Source organism: Malassezia sympodialis, genomic scaffold (assembly GCF_000349305.1).
Source record: "Malassezia sympodialis ATCC 42132 genomic scaffold, msy_sf_3, whole genome shotgun sequence".
NCBI classification, from domain to species: Eukaryota; Fungi; Basidiomycota; class Malasseziomycetes; order Malasseziales; family Malasseziaceae; genus Malassezia; species Malassezia sympodialis.
The window spans coordinates 189,228-212,619 of record NW_017387801.1 but is presented as its reverse complement, the minus strand read 5'-3'; the positions used below and the strand labels follow the sequence as shown (position 1 = coordinate 212,619).

General features: G+C 53.4%; 10 protein-coding genes across 10 annotated transcripts; 5 read left to right on the top strand and 5 right to left on the bottom strand.

Annotated features, from left to right (window-relative positions):
- Positions 1 to 3,044: 3,044 nt before the first annotated feature.
- Positions 3,045 to 4,775, bottom strand: MSY001_0690 (uncharacterized protein; the record flags this gene model as incomplete). The annotated part of the gene is made up of 2 exons (XM_018885766.1): positions 3,045 to 3,951; positions 3,979 to 4,775. 2 exons carry the CDS (start codon positions 4,773 to 4,775, stop codon positions 3,045 to 3,047), a joined length of 1,704 nt encoding a protein of 567 aa, XP_018739306.1.
- A 3,775-nt stretch (positions 4,776 to 8,550) lies between these two features.
- On the bottom strand, positions 8,551 to 8,845 carry MSY001_0689 (uncharacterized protein; the record flags this gene model as incomplete). The annotated part of the gene is made up of 2 exons (XM_018885765.1): positions 8,551 to 8,756; positions 8,800 to 8,845. The coding sequence occupies 2 exons, from the start codon at positions 8,843 to 8,845 to the stop codon at positions 8,551 to 8,553; spliced, it is 252 nt and encodes an 83-aa protein (XP_018739305.1).
- A 174-nt stretch (positions 8,846 to 9,019) lies between these two features.
- Positions 9,020 to 9,882, top strand: MSY001_0688 (uncharacterized protein; the record flags this gene model as incomplete). The annotated part of the gene is made up of 2 exons (XM_018885764.1): positions 9,020 to 9,052; positions 9,085 to 9,882. The coding sequence occupies 2 exons, from the start codon at positions 9,020 to 9,022 to the stop codon at positions 9,880 to 9,882; spliced, it is 831 nt and encodes a 276-aa protein (XP_018739304.1).
- A 247-nt stretch (positions 9,883 to 10,129) lies between these two features.
- MSY001_0687 (uncharacterized protein) lies at positions 10,130 to 10,581 on the top strand (the record flags this gene model as incomplete). Its single annotated transcript, XM_018885763.1, has 2 exons — positions 10,130 to 10,343; positions 10,385 to 10,581. The coding sequence occupies 2 exons, from the start codon at positions 10,130 to 10,132 to the stop codon at positions 10,579 to 10,581; spliced, it is 411 nt and encodes a 136-aa protein (XP_018739303.1).
- Positions 10,582 to 10,716: 135 nt separating this feature from the next.
- MSY001_0686 (uncharacterized protein) lies at positions 10,717 to 12,808 on the bottom strand (the record flags this gene model as incomplete). The annotated part of the gene is made up of 2 exons (XM_018885762.1): positions 10,717 to 12,738; positions 12,767 to 12,808. 2 exons carry the CDS (start codon positions 12,806 to 12,808, stop codon positions 10,717 to 10,719), a joined length of 2,064 nt encoding a protein of 687 aa, XP_018739302.1.
- Positions 12,809 to 12,910: 102 nt separating this feature from the next.
- MSY001_0685 (uncharacterized protein) lies at positions 12,911 to 15,190 on the bottom strand (the record flags this gene model as incomplete). Its single annotated transcript, XM_018885759.1, has 1 exon — positions 12,911 to 15,190. The coding sequence occupies one exon, from the start codon at positions 15,188 to 15,190 to the stop codon at positions 12,911 to 12,913; it is 2,280 nt and encodes a 759-aa protein (XP_018739301.1).
- A 156-nt stretch (positions 15,191 to 15,346) lies between these two features.
- On the top strand, positions 15,347 to 16,328 carry MSY001_0684 (uncharacterized protein; the record flags this gene model as incomplete). The annotated part of the gene is made up of 2 exons (XM_018885758.1): positions 15,347 to 15,355; positions 15,432 to 16,328. The coding sequence occupies 2 exons, from the start codon at positions 15,347 to 15,349 to the stop codon at positions 16,326 to 16,328; spliced, it is 906 nt and encodes a 301-aa protein (XP_018739300.1).
- A 609-nt stretch (positions 16,329 to 16,937) lies between these two features.
- Positions 16,938 to 18,524, bottom strand: MSY001_0683 (uncharacterized protein; the record flags this gene model as incomplete). The annotated part of the gene is made up of 1 exon (XM_018885757.1): positions 16,938 to 18,524. The coding sequence occupies one exon, from the start codon at positions 18,522 to 18,524 to the stop codon at positions 16,938 to 16,940; it is 1,587 nt and encodes a 528-aa protein (XP_018739299.1).
- Positions 18,525 to 18,848: 324 nt separating this feature from the next.
- MSY001_0682 (uncharacterized protein) lies at positions 18,849 to 19,170 on the top strand (the record flags this gene model as incomplete). The annotated part of the gene is made up of 2 exons (XM_018885756.1): positions 18,849 to 18,893; positions 18,928 to 19,170. 2 exons carry the CDS (start codon positions 18,849 to 18,851, stop codon positions 19,168 to 19,170), a joined length of 288 nt encoding a protein of 95 aa, XP_018739298.1.
- Positions 19,171 to 22,695: 3,525 nt separating this feature from the next.
- MSY001_0681 (uncharacterized protein) lies at positions 22,696 to 23,264 on the top strand (the record flags this gene model as incomplete). Its single annotated transcript, XM_018885755.1, has 2 exons — positions 22,696 to 23,034; positions 23,058 to 23,264. The coding sequence occupies 2 exons, from the start codon at positions 22,696 to 22,698 to the stop codon at positions 23,262 to 23,264; spliced, it is 546 nt and encodes a 181-aa protein (XP_018739297.1).
- Positions 23,265 to 23,392: the final 128 nt, after the last annotated feature.

Sequence of the window (23,392 nt, the reverse complement as noted above, 5' to 3'; positions counted from 1 at the left end):
AAGTTATAGCGCAGGGGCTTTCCATCGATACTGCAGTTGCATATTATCCCCCGTGCCTCTTGTCCAATGGCGTAGACATTGCACTAATGTTAAACGGGGTGGAAGAGTCACATTCCGGCACATAATATCAATAGGTACGTCCACAGAAGAAGAGCTTTGGTAGGTGTAAGGTGCCTGTACACCCGAGGCAATTAAAGACTGGTACACATATTCCGCAATCCGGGCGACGCGTAACAGACGAGGTGTAGTTACACTTGAATATTTATTTGACAATTGAGGTGCCTCTAGTGCATGCTTCATGGGTTGAGTCCCACTCACCTGCGCCGGGGTCCATTTTTCTAGGTGGACCCTAATCCGCGGTAGTTCTTTGTTCGGGTTTTGTCGTACAAAGAGAATTTTAAGAAGCCAAAGAGGAGCCAGGAGCTCAAGCAAGGGCGTATCACGTCCAATCGACACCACAGAACCTCGATATACCAGCTTCGACTCACCACTTTGACAAATATCTTGCAATAATTCGATTGGCAGGTCGTCAGCGTAGAAGATACCTGGCGTGCCTGGAGAAGGAGGCGCGGAACGACGAGGCCCTTGGAGGATGGATTGAAGTGCGTTCAAATCTTGCTCGAAATTGACAAGAGCGGTCCTGTTAGAAGAATCCAAGCGAGCTTGTGGCTTTTGTACCCCGCGACGTAGTCCATTCAACAAGGACCCATTGGAATCGGCTGAAGATATACTGGTTGCGCTGGACGGTGTTGTGAAAAAATGAGCTTGCACCTTGTTGAGCAATTGCAGCAAGGTTGTCTCTAAAGGTGATTCCGCCACTTGTGCTGGCGCAGGGACACTACCGCTTGCAGTGGATGTGAAAGTGCCTGTCATATGGGCCATGATAGAGTACAACGATTGATCCGTGTTGTCGCTTCGTATAGCATTGGGAAGCTGCGAAAGCGGCATGTGTAGAAGAGTTTCGGAAGGAATTTGCAGTGAAGATAGCCATCTTGCAAGCTGAGGAATACCATCATTGTTCTCAGGAGGATGTAACACGGTCTCGGCAAGCAGTAGGCCGCGAAACAAATTACGCAAAACACAGACGCCCAAAACCACGCGGTCTTCTGTCCAAGGCTGTTCTTCTCCAGACACCACATCCAGATTGAATTCATCGGCATAGACCTCTGCCGACCAGACGCGACTTTCATCGATGTGTACAGTCAACATGCCAGTTGAAGTATCGAGCGAGCACCAGGATTGTGTCACGCCATCACCTTCAATAATTCCTTGGACCAAATCTAAAGTGTCACTAGGTTTATCTTGGGGGCGCCAGTCATCGTTAGCTTGACGGGCATGAGCTGCCGCATGTAATGAATCATTGTCAAAGGTACCCAAACACCGTGCTTTAGGGATATGCCAAAGAGCCACAACACCGCCAGAGTCAATAGTCAGAGCATGCATGCGGTCATTTAACATGCATGCTCGAATAATACCGTGTGATCCAGGTACTTCAATAAGCGGCGACGTGGAGAGCGGCGAGGCTTCTTCTGCAGATTCAGGTAGTTGTAGTTGTGAGGAATTCAAGGCCTCGACCAGAGCAGGAGATGCCTGTGAAAAATTCGAAGAAAGAGGACTGTTAAGTAAGTCAGAGTGACGAATTGGTTTCAGGTTCACCTGGCTCTTTAGAGGGAGCTGGCGCAAATTCGGCAGGTCGCCCTCCCTAGTGAGTTGATAATTGGAGTTAGTAGGTACGTCCTTCCAACAGCGAAATGTTGATGATGCGAGGGTCGAAGACCATATAACCTCTTGTGGGTTGTCAACCGCAATACTGAGAATACTGGGAATTTGACCAGTTTCATTGCTGGATTCACGTGCTAGAACAATGCATTGGCCTTCCGATAGATCTTTATTTTGATTCCAGTCGACCTTGCACAAGTATCCGTCCCGATCACCAGAATAGAATGTCGTCAGCTGTGGATCGTTGGAGTATAGACTCCAAACACTGCTATTATGATGCAAGAATGTGTGAATGCAACGTTGCTCACCGACAGACCATAGTCTGACCGTTGTGTCTGAGGATCCTGACAACAGATAGCGGCCGTCCGGACTCATACACATTGTACGAACATTGTCATCGTGCCCGAACAGCTCGAAGGTAGAGTCTTGCATCCTGGGGTCCCACCCATGAATTGTGCGGTCAACACCACCAGTGGCCGTGACACTGCCTGTATAGTTGCAGGTCGTTGAGTAGATACTTGCAGGGGCCATTGCGCGCCACATGGGTTCCTGGCGCCCTTCCTTGAGATCCCACAGACAAATGGTACGGTCAAGAGATCCACTTGCCACCCATGATGCTGCGTGTGCAGAGGCCAGCGCTTTGACAAAGTCCTCATGTGCCCCCAGTTCGTACGAAGAACCGTCTGTACCAGCGTTCCATGCTTTTACAGTGCAATCGGATGAACAAGTAACCACAGTTTCTTGACCACGGCAGAGGGCCATGTCCCAAATCCAGTTGCGGTGGGGGCGAGCACTTTGGACTAGCTTTGGCGTGGCACATTGATCAATGGAACTAATATCCCATTGACAAACGAGACCGTCCATTCCCGCACTGTAGAGTGTAGTAGATTCATCCGTAGCAGATAATTGTAAGGCACTAATGGGGCGCATATGTTGCTCATGAGCATTGCCTAGCAATGACTGATTGGATTCCATCATTGGTTTATGTGAACATCTCACACGGGGCGTAGACACGTTTTGTGTTATTTGTGACGAGTATGCCGGCTTGGGAGGTGGGAAATCAAGTATCGGTAATGACCGCATAGTGGCCGGGTTTCCACCTCGAAGATACCTGCGATAAGGATCATCTTTGAAAGAAATAAGAGGAGGGAGAGTATAGGAAACCTGTAGAGATGGACCTATCCCCTCCCTACCAGGCCCGAATCGACTGGACATCGCACTTGACGAAGTTGTCAAAATCGCCCCGTTCGGGCCAGCACTAAAGTGGAGGGCAACCCTTAAAGCTACAGCGCGCTACATATGTGCTAAACGCATTTGGTTCGAATCTACGGACCTGGCGCGTCGTTTTTAAGCGAGCTACGACCCGCGCGCAAAATTTCGTCCACAGAAAGCAAGTTGGAAGCAATAACAGCACTGCTGTGGATCATATGACGCTTCACACGATAGTTGTCCCAGACGCCGCTGCTGACGGGATCCATACATTCGCCCGTTTGGGTATCCAGGCCTACAATATGACCTTCAGCACATTCATCTTGCAGGTTTACAATAGCATCCTGAATATCAAGCCCAGCATTGCTTGCTAGTGTCTTGGGAATTACCATAAGAGCTTGCGCGAATGCTTCGACGCCGAGCTTCGCGCGGCCCTTGGCCGTGCGTCGAACATTGTCCAGAAGATGTGCAGCGGCGGCCACTTCGAATGCGCCAGCGCCAGGAACTAGCGCGCCGTCTTCGATGGAATTCTTCACGCTCCGCAATCCGTCACGCAAAGCATCTTGAATCTGATTGAGAGTGTGCGCATTGGGTCCCTTGATGAGTAGAGTCACACTCTTTGGATCCTTAGTGTCTTCAACAAAAGTAAACTTTTCCTCACCCAGTGTCTGCTCGTACACAAGTCCAGCCCAACCCAGAATATCGGGAGACAGATCATCGACGCTATTTTGCGCCACGCCACCACAACACAGCTGCAGGCGCTCCATGTTGCGTCGCTTTGCTCGTCGGAGAGCCAGAATGCCATTCTTGGCGAGCACATCAAGTGACATGGGGTCAATCCCCTTCTGGTTAAAGATGACGAACGACTTGCGCTCCGACTCAGGAGTGTTGGCATCGGCATCACACACCGCATTCTTCAATTCAACAATCTTCTTGAGTTTTGCATCCACAAAACGTCGCTCAGACTCGACCAACTTTTCACGCTGTTCAGCCGAAGAGTAGAAAAATCCTGAGTTGATTTCACTGTCTCGTTAGCACAAATATACGCACGTCTTCTCGTATTCAAGGCTTACATTCAGTGTCAGCACGTATGCGTTCCGTACACGCTTTGGCATATCGGGGTGGCGTGCTCCATGGTCCATTACCAAGCCGCGCACTAGCTGCGTATCAGTGGCACTCTTGTGCTGCATTTTCATAATTTCCACCATGTGAAGATCAATAGGGTTGCGTGTAACCCACTCATCCACACGTTCTGAGCTTCCATCCTCCTTCAACGAAGGTGCTTCAGAAGAGCTGGGCGCACGAGGCTTAACAGCAAGTACCGCGTCGACAACGCTGTCAGCTAGCTGTTTCGCCAATTTCGGCGCTAGCTTCGTAGCCAAGGCAGTGTTTGCCACTGCCACCAATGTTGCGCGGTCAGGGTCCATCTTTTGCTTGAATTCTTCAAGAAATTGAAGAGCCCCTGCTTTAGCTACATCAAAGCCATCTGATACAACTCGCGAATGGACGCCCTCCTGAATGTAGCGCTCAGCTTGTTTCAGAAGCTCGCCCACCAAGAGTACCACACTCGTTGTGCCATCACCACACTGCTCATCTTGAGCCACAGCGGTGCGTGCAATCATAGCCGCCGTAGGGTTCTGGATCTGCATCTCTGTGAGAAGAACCTTGCCATCCTTTGTCATTTTCAGATTGCCCGAGCCATCAACCAGCATCTTGAGTGTACCACGCGGACCCAGATTAGATCGCACTACCTGAGCAAGGCCAATAGCACCTGCTATGTTGACCTGCAAAGCCTGGAGTCGCCGCACTGACTCCGCGCGGGGATTAATGAGCTCGATCGCAGACATGTCGGGAGGACGACAAAAGCAGCAAGGCCGCGTCGCAGGCACCTGGGGCATAAATCCTTGTACATAATTCCTATACATACCGTCTCCTACACTACAGATGCAGCTCGTTGAGAATGCGCTTGGCAAGCGTCTGATACTGCCACGGATTGCCAGATACACGATGGAACTGAAGCCCGTTAATACCCAAAAGCAGGGGAACTTTAACAACAAAGACTTCAAAGCAAACTTCAACGTCGGTCGAAGACATCGTGGCTGATTCCCGTTTCGTCGGTGCATTTACCTCAGGGGGAGGGGCCAGAGACACCGGATCGGGAGCTCCGGTAGAGCGGAAAATATCAACATCCCCCACGCCCGTAGCGACCAATTCATTCACATCTTGAGGAATCAGCGAAGAAACATCCTTGTCTCCCTGCGGTGTATGAGACGTGAGCGTTGTCTCGTGGACAGCTTGGCCTGTAGGTGACGAAGAAGAACTTGGGAGCTCCATATCACATAGTTGACCACGGAAGATGCATTCGAAGCCACCGTGAATTTCCTTGTGCTGAATTCCATACAGCTCCAATACTCGGACCAAATCACAACGAATGACGGCTCGGGGACGGCGACTAGTCGTCTGCACACTAAAGAGACCTTTGAGGAATACTGGCTTGGAAGTCGCTTCGTCTCCCATGGGTGGAGACACAGGCAGGTCTGCCACAGGGGAAGAAAGAGAAGCCATAGACGTAGGAGTATCACGACCTGGTTCTTGCATGTTTCCTAAATCCCCCGTCGGTAGCGTCGACTGCACAGGCGTTTTTACCGACATTGACCCAAGCCTATGCGAGAGTCCTTGTTCCGGGGTTGCCGGAGGCATAGAGCGCGTTTCCGTCTCGGGTGAAATGGACTGCGATGACTTGCACGACACAGCGCATTCCGATTGGATTGTGCTGAGTGAAGGCAAAGGTCTTGCGGCGCCTGACGAAAAGGCGCGCGGCTGCAAGTCATTCTGCTGTGTATGATGCATACTGACACTCCGCTGGAGTGCATTTGGACGTGAGAGTGTCGAGCTACGCCGAATCTTGGCTTCTTGGATACTGCTTGTAAGAAGTTTGTTTTCCAGCTCCTCTACTTTGGCACGGGGTCGAGGCGGGCCTTTCATGAGACCGTGAGGTTGTGACTTTTGCCGTGACTCAAATACGGGCGTCGGTAGTGAATCGGACTCAGGAGGTGCAAACGACTGTGCATGCACAGGGGAATGAAGAACGGGTGACACATTTACGTCTGTGGCTCGAGACGATACCAAAGACTTTTCTGGTAGGCGTAGCGTTGGGTTGGGTATATCCAGTGGCGCGGGGGAGGTCGGCAGGGAGTGTGCTTCCAGAGTTGCTACCTCGGTTACAGTGATAGCAGCATCTTCGGGAGGTACAAGGACATTGTTTATTTGTGCAGAAAGCGAGTGAGATGGCTGGGCTGTATTAGGACGGTCCAGCAGGTCAGAGGAGTGTAGGTTTTCCATGCCTATGGCTTCACGCTCCATCTTCTCTCGGACTAGGAAATAGACCGAGATCAGTGGATGAAAGCCGTACGCAGGATGCACCGGTCCTTTGATGCCGGGTGGGCCATTGCTGTCGACCAAGTCATCTGAATCCTTCTTGCGACGATAAAATGGCAAACCAAGTGGTAACGACATGCGGTGGCGGGAAGCTGTTGCTGAGGCGGGCGCTTCGTCCAGTGCCGGATCTCCTAGACGGTCATGGTGAGCCACAGCGTTGAGATAGGCATCGCTGCGTAGAATTACTTCGAGCTGCTGCTCGATATGGTCGGGCGGTCCAAATTCAAATCCGGTCATCCTCTCAATGACATTTCTGTCTAGATGCCCAGCACGTAGAGGCACGCGCTCTGGAAGATAGGTCGGCTCAGGTTGATCATATCCTTTCATCATCCAAGGATGAGACATGACCTCCTGCATAGACGCACGTTGATGAGGGTTTGTTACCAGCATGATTGAAAGGAGATGCTTGCACTCAGAGCTTAGCCACGCAGGGTATTCAACTATCCCACTCTTGATGCGCTGATGTAGCACAGGCATGGATGGATCATCAAACGGCACTTTCCCGCACACGAGCACAAAAAGCACCACACCAAAACTCCATACATCCACCTCAGGCCCCGTGTAAACACGCGCATTTAACAGCTCGGGTGCAGCAAAGTAAAGCGAGCCACAAAATGTATTCAAATGACCCTGGGGCGAGAATAGATTGGAGAGCCCAAAGTCAATGATTTTGATGTTTCCTGACTTCGAAATAAGGATGTTCTCAATCTTCAAATCACGGTGAACAATATTGTTGGCATGACAATACTGTAAGGCACTGCCGATCTGACGCGCAAAGCTTCGGGCGGATCTTTCCCTCAGACGACCATGAGATATGATATAATCGAGCATTTGGCCGCCGTTAATGTGCTCAAAGATCATATAATAGTGGTTAGTGTGCACAATCATCTCGCGCATGCGACAAATGTAAGGATGCATCAACAACATCTGTAGACTTCCCTCTCGTACAATGCGAACCTCTTTAGAAGCATCTCTAGAGGCCGCGCGCGAAAGAGCAGCATTCATCTCTGCTTCTGTAGCCGCATGACTCGGATGCTTGGGCTTGCCTCGACCATGCTGCAGAACACCGGTTACACTAGTATGCCGAGGGATAATTTTCACCGCCACTTTGCGTTGATCCGACTTGCATATACCATACTTGACTTTGCCCATACTTCCCGCCCCAATCGTGCGGCCCACCATATAATCACCCAAGGTCCATCGAAGCTGCTCCTCATGCAACGAATTCGAGACTGTCTCGGTCGGTGGTGGCTTGGTTACAGGAACAAACGCATCTTGCAGCGTAGAAGGACTCGGTTGCGGTAGTCGATGTCGGGGATGGGTGTTAGAGCGTGATACAGTCGCTGATACCGCAGGCGGAGCAGAGGGAGTCGAGGTTGGCGGCACAGGCGAAAGTGCGCCTAAGGCCTCCGGATCCACCAAGCCTGTATTACTCATATCAGAAGTAGTGGTTTGATCCGGCTTGACGGGACGCAAGGGCGAACTGGGGCGACGGTGTGATGAGGTAGAAGATTGGCCAGTTGATGCTAAATAGCCCAGATCGACTTTGCCCGTAGGCGTACTTTGGACAGAGTTGGAGGGGATTGTGAGAGGGGGTGGAGGAACGTAGCCATATCCATCATCAACGACAAGAGAATCGCTCAAGCAGCTGTCACCCTGTCCCGGCGATGGGTGGTGCGCCATAGATCCCGCTCAAAAAGTATATGTATAGAAAAAAAATAAAATAAAGAATAGGCCGACTAGCGCGGGAGATAGAGATTAGGAGCAACAAAGGCGTTCCACCAGGTTGTAGATCAGCAATGAAACGGACACTGCCTCCGCGCGCACACTAGAGCGGCCAGCTTGGCTTTGTGAAGTCCACAAGTTTGGGTGCTGTGGGAGTGGGTTAGCCATTTTGTCGCCCACATTATGGCTCCACCCTCGTGTCGGGGCCGCCCGTTAGTCAGAATTGGTCATGAAACCCCGCGAGCAAGCGTCATGTACCAAGGTCGGCTGGCTCTAAACCGATTAGACTAGCCTAGGTTACTAGGTCGATGACACGATAGGCGGGCCGACATTTGCCTATGTCTATCGAATCATTTTAGTATGAAAATTGCATAGAGCCAAGTAACGATCAATTTAGATACTATAACGAAGTACAGATCGCCTCGGGCCTATGCAATGCCGAACAATTGTGAAAGTGAATCAGAGCTTCGGATTGTCCGCCAGAGTACCGATCTTGTACTTCGAACCGACATCCTTCAACACATTCTCGGGGTGGTAGTTCTCGAACTTGTCAGTAGCATCCTTGCCGGAGTTCTTCAGCAGGATCTTGCTGCCGCCAGGGTGCTGGTCGAGCCAATCAGTGACATCGTAAACGTCACCCTTGATTACAACCCAGGCAGAGTCCTCTGAAAGAGAGTTAGAGAAACTGAGTGCATCTTGAGTACTTACGAGAAGTATGCTGCTTCACCTCTTCCATAGTAATCGACTTAGACATGGTGATGGTAGTGTGGGGACTTGCCGTGGGCGGCCGACGTAGCCGGGTCGTTGTATATGCGCCAATGAAATCAACGACGTTTCGCATAGATGAATGACAAAACATGACAAAGCAGGTCGGCGGGCTTGCGCGCTGAACACAATCTGTCGGCCTGAAATTCACGACCTGGCGAAGATGGCGGAGCGAGGGACAAAGCGCCCGCTGGAGGTAAGTCATGATGGGTCCATTAACAGGTCCAGGATGGTCATTATGAAGATGATGATGCAGATTCAACGGCGCTTCCGAGCCCAGCCATGAGCTCGTCGGTAAGCGCCAACCAAAAGGGGGGTGGTCTTGGCACACCCACTGGGGCTATGACAGTGATCAGCGGATTCTCTGATGAAAGAGACCCTATTGCTGCTGTTCTAAACAAGCATGGTCTGGGGTGGCCTGCTAAATCAACTCTTGACCGTGTGAATTACACGGCGGAGGAGTCTGCCGCCAACGAAGAGCGATTGGCTGGGGCCGTACGGACAATCCTCGAGTGTTTGGGCGAAGACCCTGATCGTGCAGGACTGAAAGATACCCCGCAGCGCTATGCACGAGCTCTTCTATGGATGACGAAAGGATACGAGGAGCGCCTTTGTGATGTGATTAACCATGCTATTTTCGACGAGAACCACGACGAGTTGGTGATTGTCCGTGATATCGAGGTGTACAGTCTTTGTGAGCATCATCTCGTTCCCTTCAAGGGTAAGATCCATATTGGCTATATTCCCAACCGCATGGTGATTGGTCTTTCCAAACTTGCTCGCATCGCCGAGACCTTCGCGAGGCGTCTTTCAGTGCAAGAACGTCTAACACGACAAGTGGCTCTGGCTCTAAACGAGGCGCTGAACCCGCGTGGGGTGGCTGTTGTAATGGAGTGCGAACACATGTGTATGGCAATGCGCGGTGTGCAAAAACCTGGTGCTGTGACCGTCACGAGCTGTATGCTCGGTGTGTTCCGTGACCGTGCCAAGACTCGTGAAGAATTTCTCAGTCTGATTCGAAAATGATACCATCTTTTGTCCTATGACCACCAAGTATACATCATCTAGGCATCAACTGCCGTACCTCGTGTGCCATGACTGTGCGCCGCAGTACCACGCAGCCTAGCCACGTGGAAGGGGCCAACTGGTGTTCACCTCCATAATTTTACTAACATAGTAGTCACGTGTTATATAGTTCTAAGGCATGGTGAGCCACCGTTGGGTCCAAGAACGAAGCCGACTCGTTGGTCCCCTACCATCGTTAGCAAGCACCATGAGCAAAATCTCCGTGGGTAACAAGTACCGCATGACGCTCGGTCTTCCCGTCGGCGCCGTCATGAACTGTGCTGACAACTCGGGAGCCAAGAACCTGTACGTGATTGCTGTCTTTGGTGCCGGTGCTTCGTTGAACCGCCTGCCGGCGGCCTCGGCAGGAGACATGTTCGTCGCCTCCGTGAAGAAGGGCAAGCCTGAGCTCCGTAAGAAGGGTATGTTTAACTAATGATGCTTTATTTTCTAACATATGCAGTCATGCCCGCTGTGATTGTCCGCCAGCGCAAGCCATGGCGCCGTGGCGACGGTGTCTTCTTGTACTTTGAGGACAACGCCGGCGTGATTGTCAACCCCAAGGGTGAGATGAAGGGCAGTGCCATCACTGGTCCCGTCGCGAAGGAGTGCGCGGACCTGTGGCCGCGTATCGCGTCGAACGCGGGTACTGTGGTCTAAATATGGCCTCTTCCAAAAATGCGTTTCTTTGCTGCGCTCGCACAGGAGTACTATATAGGGCCTGCTGCCCCTAGTTCGCTGGCCGGTATCTAGAAACTTGTGCTCATACCATGCAAATGCTCATTCTACGATTTGCTAGGGAATTTGGTGTTCGACTAAGATACGTGAAAGGTATTGAGACAGGGCCAGGCGCACGACCGACATGCGTTCCTGCGCTAGTTTGCGCTGGCCAGAGACGCTTGGACTGTCTTTGCCTTCTTTATGAGTGAGCAATTGCTCGAGCCAGTGGAAATAAAAGTCGGCCGCTTCAGTGCTCTCGTTGGTTTCCGCCACCGACGCCACTTTTTCTGTAATCCGCAGAAGCTCATAGGTTTCCGATACAGTGAAATAAAGTGTGGGTGACTCCAGAAAAGGCAAAGCGTCGACAAGCAGCACACTCAGAAAAGATTCGGGTGTAACATCGCTCATAAGCAACTCGACAAGGATCTGAGCCGCGTCGCGCCAAGTTTCCGGCTGACGGAAAGACTCATGGAAGTCACGGTACTTGAAATGGAACACCAGCGGAGCAAATGTTTGTTGGGAAAAGATGTTCGCCGAAGGTACCATCGCCGAAAAAACATTCCCGTCTGTTTGATCGGAGGACAAGGCAGCTGCATCATCAATCAGGACGCGCGGCACCGTATTCACACTGGCGACAAAGTGGTCTGGCCCCATCACGACATAGTCATGGAGCATGCGATCAGCAATGGCACGGACCTGCCGCGCATCGCGCGCTCGCACACTGTAGGCAATTGCGAGGCCATATTTCTGGCGCTCCATTAGATCATGTCCCAGTCGACGACAGATGAGGCGGACCTCATCATCCATGCCATACTCAATGCATGCATTCAGCACTTCTTCCACTTTTTCAAATTGAGCATCCGCCTCCGACATTTCCCCCGTTATGGGAGTATCTAGCAGCGGCACTTCGAAAAGGATGGTGCGCATCTGTGCACGAGCCGCTGGCGAGTCAATGACATTCAGATACGACACGGCCATGCGCCAGAGACGTTCTTCCCTCAGCAGCGTATCGGCCCACGTGCGCAGGATCTGCTCCATCAGCGGCACTGCTTCCTCAGTATCGACTTCGGTGCCCTCCAACAATTGAGCCTTGTCGCAGTAGTCGCCAAGATGAGTCGCGAGCCATTCATCGAAAGACTGGCATATCTTAATACTTTGGACCAGATCGCCACGCAGCAGAGCTGACAAAATGCTTTCACGCTGCAGTGTGCCGTCGACCGGTAGGGAATCGGTGATAATTTGTAGGACCTCTGGGAGGTCATCACGCCGCATTGCCGGCTGCACGAGCGTACCCCATGCACACAGGGCTTCCTTCCAGTCCTCCGAGAATTCGAGCACGCGCTCCTTCACACCACAAAACAGTTCTAAAAGGCAGTGGAACTGTGCCTCTAGCTCCAGGCGCATATCGGTGGGAGAGGGCACTTGGCCCTTCAGCTCGGTCTCGACTTGATCCATGAGTCGCTGAAAGCCACTGAGAAATACGCGCACGGATGTAAGCCAATGACGGTGAGACGAGAAGAAGGACTGCTCCGTCGCATGTGCCGTTGAGCGCGGGAGACTCTTGAGCATTTGTACCGTTTCGCGCGCGATACTCTGCAAAGTTGGCGACAAGGGATTCTCAACGTAGGATTGCAGAACAGTAGCCGCTGTCCCGTAAAAGCCACGCAGAACGCAGCGAAATATGTAATCCCAATAGTCAGGGTGGGCATGGGGCGGGAGTGTCTGCGCGATGGCTTGACCCTGCTCAGTAGTAGGAGCTACGTCGTGCGCATTGAGCCAGTGCAGCAGCTCTTCGCCGACAACCCCCATACCGCTGCCATCCTCGGGAAAATAGAGCACCTGCGCGAGATGAAAGACCATGTGTAGTTCCTGGACGTGGCGCTCGTACTCTGTCTCTTCCGACTGAGGAGACTCGAGCGCACGCATATACGACTGGATAGCCTCGCAGTACAGGGTTCCGATCCGGTGATAGTACTGCATCGTCTGCACCGAAGGGCCCGCCGCCAACCACGCGGCATCAGCCGGCTTCGACTGGCTTGCCTGAGCTGCTGCGATACTTTGCAGCGACGAAAAGATGGTAAAGGAGTGGGTATAGAACTCTCGTATGAGATCCGCGAGTACGTACGCTGATGCGTGCGGATGCATGCGCATCGCTGTTGGATGCCATTGTGGCCACGCGCGAGCCACGATCGACGCGGCAGGTGCGTCGGCGACGAATGGGGTACAATTGGAATTATTCCCTGGGCGCGGGCCTAGGGCCTGGCTTGGTCTACCTGCGGGCCTTTTTGCTCTGGCGACCCTCGCTGCGACGCTTGATGAGCGCCTCAAAGACTCGCTTCAGCTCTCCATCGAGTGTGCGGGGATCATAGTACGAGGGAGCAAACTCCAGGAGCCATTCAGGCTTGACCTCTGTTACAGTTCGAATAAAGTTGCGGGAGGTCAGAACAAACTCATGATACACGACAAATTCAGGCATGTGGTCCAGTGTCGTCGACGGATGAGGCGAGACAATTTGGTTGTCTTTAACCGTCGTGTAAGCGCCGCGGCTGCCGCCGCCCGCCGACTTGTGAGCCACCTGCATGAAGAAGCCACACGCAATGGCCTGCCGAATGTTGGTGTAGTAGCGCTTATCCTCAAAAGGTAGAGACACCAGATCCAAGTCAAAACGCTCCATTGTGCGCTGCAACTGCTGCCGGACATTGTCGGCTTGGATCAATGCCCGATGTGACAGATAATTTTGCCAGCACCAATCGCTGCCCGTCTTCATGTCAGGGCAGTTGGTCTTATACGCATGGTATACATTTAAGAGCGTTAGATGGTCTCCGTCTGGATGCGCAAACTCGGCGCGTGCAGCATCTGCTGCTTGACGCTGTGATGCTTGGCTCGGCCGCACAAATACGTTGGGCACAGACAGCATTGCTGCAATACTCAGGATCTCGTTCGAGCACTTGAATTCGGGCGATACGATCAGCATCTTTGCCAGTTGCGGGTCCAGAGGGAACTCAGCCATAATCTCACCCAGCGGCGTAAGGTGGCCCTGATCGTCGAAGGCACCGAGGTAGTTCAGCAGTTCCAATGCCCGCATCACTGTCTCAGGTGCTGGCGGATCCATGTAGTCAAACGTAACGAGGTTGTCAATTCCCAGCTTCTTGAGCTCCAGCACCGTGTTGGCCAGATTAGACCGCAGAATTTCAGGGTACGTTTGCTCAATCAGTTCGCTAGCCCAGTCCCTCTCCGTATACAGACGGAAACACTTGCCCGGACGCGTACGACCCGCACGACCCGCGCGCTGCTGCGCAGATGCCTTAGATATAGGGCTAACAAGTAGCGACTCAACACGAATGCGTGGATTGTACACCTTCTGCTTGCTAAACCCAGGGTCAACCACGTACACAATGCCATCAATCGTCAACGACGTCTCGGCAATGTTTGTGCTCACGACAACTTTACGGCCAGGGGGGCCGCCCGGACGGGCCGCCTCAGGCGCCGAGTCGAAGATGCGCTGCTGCTGCGCCGGTGGAAGAGACGAGTATAGGGGTACCACCTTCAAAGGACCGCACAAGTCTGGCTCCTCCGCCAACAGTTTCTCACCCTCGGCGCGAATCTTACGGCAAGCATCCTCAATTTCGTCCTCACCCGTGAGAAACACCAGTACATCACCAGGCTCCTCAGCCTGGTGGATCATCAGTACCGTGCGGATTGCCGCCTCGACGTAATCCCTTTCAGGCTCCTGGGTGTAGAAAGTCTCCACAGGGAAGGTGCGGCCTGGCACCTTCAGGAGCGGAGCATTGTTGAAATACTTCTGGAACTTAAGAGCATCCAGCGTGGCACTCATGACAATAATTTTGAGATCAGGGCGTCGCTTTGCCACATCTTTAAGTAGACCCATAAGAATGTCGGTGGCAAGCGTGCGTTCGTGGGCCTCGTCGAGAATGACCGTGCTATAGCGCTCGAGATTCGGGTCATTCATCGCCTCACGCAAAAGCATACCATCCGTCATATATTTGACTAGCGTGGTGCCGCGCTCCGTCATATCCTCGAAACGGATGGTATAACCGACCTCCTTGCCGAGCGTAAGGTCCATTTCCTCCGCCACACGTTTTGCGACACTCATGGCAGCAACACGCCTAGGCTGTGTACATGCAATCATGCGCGGCGCCTCAACACCGTCCGCCCCACGCACTTTGTGTAGTTGAGGCAGATCGGAAAGTGCCACGTACTGTGGGATTTGAGTCGTCTTGCCACTGCCCGTCTCACCGATCATGACCATGATTTGACTCTTGTTAAACTTTTCGTAAAACTCGTCCATCTGTGAAAACACGGGCAGCTCCTTGCGCTTAGCCAAAATGTCTTTGTATGCCTTAGAAAAGGGGCGCGGACCACCGGCGGCAAAGGGATTCATCTCCCCATCGAGCACACGCCGAGCTTCGGCCCCCGACACTTTCCGGCGCGTGAGTCCCTTAAGTTCATCGACCTGAGCACATTGGTCTTTCCGGTGTGCCAAGTAAGGATTCTCGCCTGCCGAGGCGGAGGGCCCTGACACCGACATGGTTGTGAAGCGGCAAAGGGGCGACGCCTGCAGACGTCGTGCATTGAGTCACGTGAGTCGTGGAGGGCCGCGACACGTCGTGGCCGTCGCCCGCCGCTCCCACCCCCCGCCGAATGGTGCGTCCGAGCGTCTTACCCACAGGAGCCCATTGATAATATGGCTGGTGTGAGTGCCGATACAAAGACAGTGGAGACATTCCATGAGGATGCAGTGGTATGTGCTAGAACGACTGACTTGGCAGCACGATGCACAGCTAGACTTTTACGGCAGCAAGCTAGCCACATGCTCGTCGGATCGCACCGTCAAGGTATTTGATGTGCAAAACGGAGAAGCTGTTGGAGCAGGTGAGACTCTTGTTGGACATGAGGGTCCCGTGTGGCAGGTGGCCTGGGCGCACCCGTCGTTTGGTACTATCTTGGCGAGTGCCTCGTACGACGGCAAGGTCTTCATTTGGAAAAACGAGGCAAGCAGCGGTGCGTATGGTTCCGCTACGGGTTGGACCCGCATTAAGGACCATGCCCTGCACTCGGCGTCGGTCAATTCTATCGCGTGGGCGCCCCACGAGCTGGGGGCCACACTGGCATGCGCCTCGACGGACGGCCGTGTGTCTGTACTGACCTTCAACGAGGACGGTTCCTGGTCAGTAGACCTTGTAACCGCGCATGCCGGGGGTTGCAACGCTGTATCTTGGATGCCAGTGCCGGCGTCAGATGTGCCGGATGCACCCATTACCCGTCGGTTCGCTACGGCGGGCTGCGACACTGTCGTCAAGATCTGGGAATTCAACGATGAGCTCAACCGATACGTGGAGGTCGACCAACTGAAGGAGCATAAGGACTGGGTCCGTGATGTGGCCTTCGCGCCGAGCGTCGGACTCGCTCGCACGTACCTAGCAACGGCGTCACAGGACCGCACGGTGCTCGTGTGGACACAAAGCGGTGTGCATGAGCCATGGAAGTGCACGCCGCTTCTCCCAAGCCAGAAGCCTGAAGACCGTTCCAAGTTCCCCGACACGGTCTGGCGCGTGAGCTGGAGCCTGAGCGGCAACGTACTGGCCGTCAGCTGCGGCGACGGCAAGGTGTCGCTTTGGAAGGAAAACCTGAAGGGTGCATGGGAATGTATCAGCGAGTACGTCTAGTTCGTCTACTTACCCTTAGCCTTGACGCCTGAATCATGGGATCTCATAGTGACATACTTTGACGCCTCGCCCACGAGCCGTGCCTGCTGCGCAGCATTGTCTGGTCCGCTGTGGCGCTTGGCCGGGCCGTGCCACGGACTGCCTCCACAACTTGAAAACCAGCGATTTCTCGTCTCCGACTCATGTCGACGGTGGCGCAGAAAGCATCGGCGTCGGCTCTTTTCAGCCTTGCGTCTCTCGAAGCTGCAGCGACCCGACTTCCTGCACGCCATGTCGCCGACAAAGTAATCCATGAGCTCCGCTCTACGGTAGGCAGCTCTCCTGGCCACACTGACTCGCAGCGCAATCACAAGGATACCCTGTCTGGCTCACTGGTAGACATGGTGGACCTCTATGTCCAGCATGTGCCCACGAGTTCCAAAATACTGGCCGATATGGAGCTTCTTCTTCGGAGTAAGCGCATTCACACATCACTGATGGAGATGTACAACCCGCTCTACGGCATGTCCGAGCAGGAGCGCATTCGTGCGACGGCGCGAACAGTGGGTCTGGACGTGCCCCAGGCGCATCTCTAGATCTTTTCTTTGCAAAATCTGAGTGAATCTACAGTCATGTCATCGTATGCGTGCTATGAGCGACAAAGTCGCGGAGATTAGTTGTGGCTCGGCGCAGTTTAGGTTCATGTCGTGCCGAGGTTTCTTTAGAGGTCCCTGGCTGATGACTCGCATAGCCACTGTGTGGTGTCTGCGACTCTCCGGACGCACTGGCAGAAGATTGTGTGGCGGGTGGCGTGGCTGACTGCGACTCACCCTCGTCGTCCGAGTCCTTGAAGCCACGCAATGGTACTTTGTAGCTCCCACTCGGTGCGACAGCAGAGCAGAGCTCTTCGGCATGTTCAATACCATAATTGACAAAGCTCAGCGTGATAGGCTTGCGCTGGGTGGCTGGAGAACTCTTGGACGAAGTCTGCATCGCATTTGCCTCTCGCAGCGCCGCCATAGAACCGCGCATACGCAGGCGCCCAGGTTGCATCTTCGTCGGTTCTGGGGCTGTGGCCGTGGGTTGCACGGACATGCGCTTCTGACTCGTAAGACGACGCACTGTCTTGGGGTTTGAGCGCGACTTGGAGGGGGAGTGGGGCGTAGAGGCCAGCGGCGTTGCTTCATAACTGACCTTCTGGAAGTGCGGCGTGCTCTGGGCCTTGCGAGGCATGCCCGCCATAGCTGAGCGCCGGCGACCGGGCGACATGTTCTTTGTATGGGTCGATGGCATCATTGATGCAGATGTCTGCATGATCGACGTGGGGCCTTGAGCCGAGGCAACGGGTGCCCAAAAGCCTCGCTCTGATGCCACAGAGTCACGGGGGGACATGGTGGGTGTTTGCGTACTCGAGGGGTCCACAAATGGCTGGTATGCACCGGGCTGCACACCTGGAATACCGAATATAGAACTGTCTTGCAAGCCAAGCGGTGTGAAAGGACTGGGTGTACCCGGCTGCAAACCAAGCATTGACCAGCTCGGCGGGATCAGATTGCGTATCGGCGACATGATGGGTGCTTGGGTGTGAGCCTCTGACCACATGTCTGGGAATTTCATCGACATGGGACTGGACTGAAGCGAGTTCAAACGCAGATGTTGCATCTGCTGCACGGAATCTTGTGTCGGAGAGGCATTTGTAACATGCCCCGGCATAATGCCTGGCAGCGAGGACCCTGTCTGTAGGGGTGTGCAAGGTGGCGACGCATGCTTTGTTGTATCGCTCGATGCGCTATTATCCCGCTTATCCGCTGTAGTATCGCGTAGAAACGCATGTTCTCCATGTTCGCTGTCAGAATCTCCGCTGCTCAGGCCCAGGGGGTGTGCTAAAGTCAGTGGTGTCATATCCTTTGCCAGCTTGTTGAAGCTGGCATGAGAACTCGAACTGGTATTTGACGAGCTGCCATCGAGACTGACGGTGAAATCATCAGGATGCATTGTTGATAAGCTCATTTGTAACGGGCTTGGTACACTAATGTCCGATTTAAAGCTCGTCGGCAGATCCGAAGGGAATAGTTCAGACTGGGTGCGCGTGAGAGCTGTGCCTACGTGACCAAACACGGGCGACCCTGCCACCGTATCTTCAAATGCATGTGAGCCAAAATCAGGAGCTGTATCCAAGTAGTCCAAAGGCGAAGTGAGCGGCTCTGCTGCGTCCATGAAAGGAGAACTCATGTCAGAGTGCATCAATAGAAATGGAAGTCGTGTTATAGGATGCCAACGCGTGGGAGGCTCGCTCACGCGATCACGAGCCGCTGAACACGGCAGGTCCAGATGTCGGTGTTGTTGTGGACGAGAGCACGAAACTCGGGCCCTTGGAGGAGAGAGTTGTTCACCAGGGAAAATTTCCCGCCGACAATGCGCCTTGTAGATGTTTGGGTGACGATCGCCCGCCCGGCGCATGTGGCCCCACATGGCCCCACGTGCCACATGCTCAGCTGCCGTTCAGGTCAGCACGGCGACTCCGTCTCCGCCGAACCAGCCATGTCCGTAATTACGCGGCCCTTACTGAACACGGTCCATTACCTGGTATGTGGTTAAAGTGGCGAGTCTGACATTTCAGCGCAAAGCGGCTCATGAGCGTCCTGTGGTGTTCTTCTCGATCATTGTCGGCGCGATTGGTATGTCTCCTATACTGACACCGGTAGGCCCTGCCCTTGTCTTGACCGTGCCCCCAATGCGCATGCAGATGGGCTGGAAGCCCGCTGAGCGCATTCCTGTGTCGTATCCTTGTATGTACTATGCACGACTGACTCCAGTGCCCGCGGGGCCTCGCGAGGCTGTGTCCGGCTACGACGACGAATAATCGTTCCTCTTCTTCCCACATATTGCGTAGCTTGGAATATGGATGCATTCCCTAACCCATAATCACATTCGCGACGAGGCTTGCGAATGCGCCACTCGCTAGCCCACAAACTAACCAGAATGCCAGGATCATCGAGGCCGTTGCTGCATCTTCGTCTGCCCACACGTTTGGCATCTGTGACTCTTGCTGCACATTGAGCAACATCACATCTTCCGGACAAACGCCCGAGGAATCATGCACACTCTGGGAGCCTGACACTAGGAAGGACGTTGACAGCAGTCCTGTTGTCAGTCCGAGTGAAAAAACAAGGGCAAAAAAGGTGATGTCAGAAAAGCTTTTTGTTTGGTCAGGCCGCACATGACATGCCAGTATGGCGGGTAGGAACAACCCACGAACGAGTGTGATCCCCACGGCGATGCGGCTATTGCGCACATTGAGCCAGGGGAGTAGCAGGGGCAGGCGCCGGCCTACTAGGTCACCCATATTCATTGCTACCAAGTGCCACGCAACGAATACACTGGGATTCTGCAACCAGGGTACATGTGTCAGAGTTCGCACACGCGATGTCAGTCCAGGGTATACAGTCAGTGTGACCAGAAACAAGCCGAATATGCTCGCACTCCATGGCACAATACGTTTTTGAACGGCGACGATGCGAGACCAGGGCGAATTTTCGTCCTCCGTCGACGCATCATAGGATTGACTCATCCACGCCTCGATCCTGCCCTTCACAACAGGGTCACGCAGTGTGGTCTGAAGCAGACCTAGCGCCAGACATTGCAGGAATAGAGTCCACAAGTATACAGCAGTGGTCGCCCGACTATTTTGAAGATAGTGGGTGCTCGTGCGTGTATGTGTGCCGTACTGGGCAGCGATCCAGGAGCTTATCAGGTTCACTACACTCCCTAGAGCGCCATTTAATGCCTGACCCAATAGCATGTAGCTGAGAACGTTACCGCCAATATCCAGTCGTGTGCAAAAGTTCATCGTGGCACTTTGCAGATATGACTGTAACATCGCGGATATTACACACGAGAACAATAAAAAAAGAAAGTAAAGATAGGGATGATGAATAGCGCTGATATCTAGCACCAGGATGGATCCTAGCATCATGACATTCACGCCTAGAAAGGCTTGCAACGTGCGCTGGATTTGCAACGATGGTGTGGTCTGCCAGTGAGTAGCGCGGTACACACTTGCTTTTTGCTTCCGCTCATCGTAGCGAGCACAGTACAAATAACAGCCACAATATTGAACGTCATGATTAAACCACTGGCAAACGTTTGCTCCAGTACTGTGCCGCGAAACGCGTCGCGAAAATATTCAATCGAATAGACCATCGCATTGCTGCCTTAGCACACGATCGTCACGTACAAAGGAGCCAGTACGCACATGCCTAGAAACATGCTGGTAAGATTCACTAGCCATACTGGAGATGGAGAGCGGACCTCCCCATAGCTGGCATGCCCCGTTTGCGGGGGCCCCAGCGCATTCTCCATTGGTGGGGGTGAAGTGCTAGTGCCACGTGCGTCAGGGGAAGGTCGGCCATCCGGTCCAGTCTGCCCCACACACCGGGGTCGTGGGACAGGATGCTATCTCGGCGAGTATCCGTCTTTGCATTCAAACAGCGCCTCAATCTCCGCCGCTTCTCAACAAAAGATGATGGCGATAATCTTTTTCGGTCGCGTTCGCAGGCTATGACGGCATCTATGGTGAGCGGCCGAGCCAACCCTGTACAGTTTGTGCGTGCGCGTGAGGGCAAAGGTACCGTTATGAACTATGGCATGCGCCGACGATCTCCTGAAAGAAAAAATCAAACGAATAAGGAAATTGAGAGCCGCAGGCAACTTGCGCCCGGTACAGACAGGCCTCTCCCTGAGGCCCAAACGTTCTCACTACCGTCCTCCTCGTTCAATGCCTCCTCATGGGTCTCTTCAGGCGTCGCGCCCCCCCTAGCTGGCAGAAATGCAGCTGGTGTTGGTGAAGGCTATGCTGGTCGCACCATTGAGCGCAAGCCTACTGCTCTGATCTTGCCCGGTCAAGGATCACAGTATGTGACCATGGCACATGATCTCTATAATGAGTACAGCACCGCTCGTGAGGTGTGGGAGGAGGCAGAATATTACTTGTCTTCTTTCATTGAGGGACATCCAGTGGCAGTGGCACCTGATCATCCTATGCGCGATGCCTTTGAACAACAGTTGCTACGTGGCCAGGCCCTCGACCGTCTTGTCAGTCCTCCGGGGTTGAATCGTCGACCTGGCTGGTTCACCGACATGGTCTTTGGTGGATCGCAGCTGGAGCTCACACGACCTGAGAATGCCATGCCAGCCATTCTTACAGTCACACTCTCGTTCATGCGAGTCTTGCGCCGTGAATTTGGCGTGGACCTGATCAAAGACCACATACATTGGGCGGCTGGTCATGGGTCTGGTGTCTTTGCTTCCTTGATTGCCACAAGGTCTCTACTCTTCTGTGATGCCCTACGTGCTGTGAGATACAGAGGCCTTGAGATTGCGCGATGTCTCGAGCAGCATCCCGTCCTATTTCCAGAAGGCTGCGAACGGCCTGCCAGCATTTTTGAAACATGGGGCTTTGCCAATATATCCAGCGGCAAGGGCGGTCAGCTCGAATTCGCCACTGAAGAGACCGCTAAGGATGGAACGCAGAAGGCACACTGGCGTGGTACGCAGGTTAGCGCTGTGGTACTGCGACCGGGTATGTTGGATCGCGCATTGCAGGAGGTCCAGGCGCTTCAGCGGCAAATTGAACAAGGCGCTGTACCAGGCATCGCGCCCCAGGAATTCGTGGCAACCGCCAATGTCAACTCACAGGTACAAATTGTATTGGCCGGCACAACAGTGGGCGTGAATTATGCGTGTGATCGGCTGACATTCCGGGGCATGGGCGCACGAGCTGTAAACTTGCCTGTCTCTGGTCCATATCACACGTCCTTTGTCAACGATGCGGCTCACGCGTACGGACAAGTAGTGGACGTGCTTCCGATTCAGCCGCCTTCGCCCTCAATGCGGCTCATTTCTTCGGTCGATGGCCGTGAAGTCAAAACCGTGGACGACATCCGACACGATTTGCGTATATCTTTGAACACACCCGTCTGCTGGCTCAAGACGATTGACACCCTGGTATCTCAAGGTGTGAAACGCTTTGTCTGTCTTGGCCCTGGACGCACTATTGCTCAGCAGCTTAGTCGTGAACTGGGACTCCGCGAGCAAGCACGAGTCAAGGCGGCAGGACCGCATGCCCTTGCGCGAAGAGGCACCCTTGATGAAGAGACCTCTGAATTCGAGGTCTGGAGCATTGCTACAGCCGAAGGCGTACGTATAGTTACCTCACACCAGCTCCATCAACTTGTCTCGGCTGTTCGTGGCCTCTCACCCGCGTCTGACCCAGAGCGCTTTGTACCATAGCTTGTAGCCAGCCATTCCGTGTTATTCACGTGATCGAGGAGTGCTGTGTCGATCCGCTCGGACGGCCTATCGACCATAGGCAATGCTGTTCCCAACGATGCTTCGTCAAGTTACTATTGCGCTGGTCGCAAGCATTCTTCTTGCTATTTTTGTAGTGGATCGTGTGGATGCAGCTGCGCTGTCCACACGGGTGCCTTCGCAGAAGGAAGCATGCTTCTATACATGGGTCGACCAACAATACGAAAAGGTGGGCTTTTACTTTGCCGTGCAAGAGGGCGGTAATTTTGATATCGACTACTCTGTCGTATCACCATCTGAACGCATTATTTTGGAAGGAACCAAGTCTTCACAAGAGGACTTTGTGTTCACGGGCAATGAAATGGGAGAATACCGGTTTTGCTTCCATAACCAGCACAGTTCACATGGCGAGAAACTCGTACGTACTTTTGCTAATAAAAGATCGACTTCGACATCACCGTTGAGTCTGAGCCGCGCTTGGAGCTCCCACTCTCGAAGGCGAAGCTCCTTCGTGAGCAATCCACGCCCGTGGAGGACTCTATGTCCAACATTGACTCTGACTTGACGGCCATTGAGCGCACCCTGCGATACTTCCGCATGCGCGAGAACCAAGGATATTCACTTGTCGAGCTTACTCGGTATGTCTGACCCTACTAACACTAGCCACCGCATCCTCCGTTACAGCTTTATTGAGGGTCTATTTATCGTCTGTATTTCTCTGGGACAGGTGTATATCGTGCGCCTCTTGTTCAACCGGGGGTCTTCATCGCGCTTCC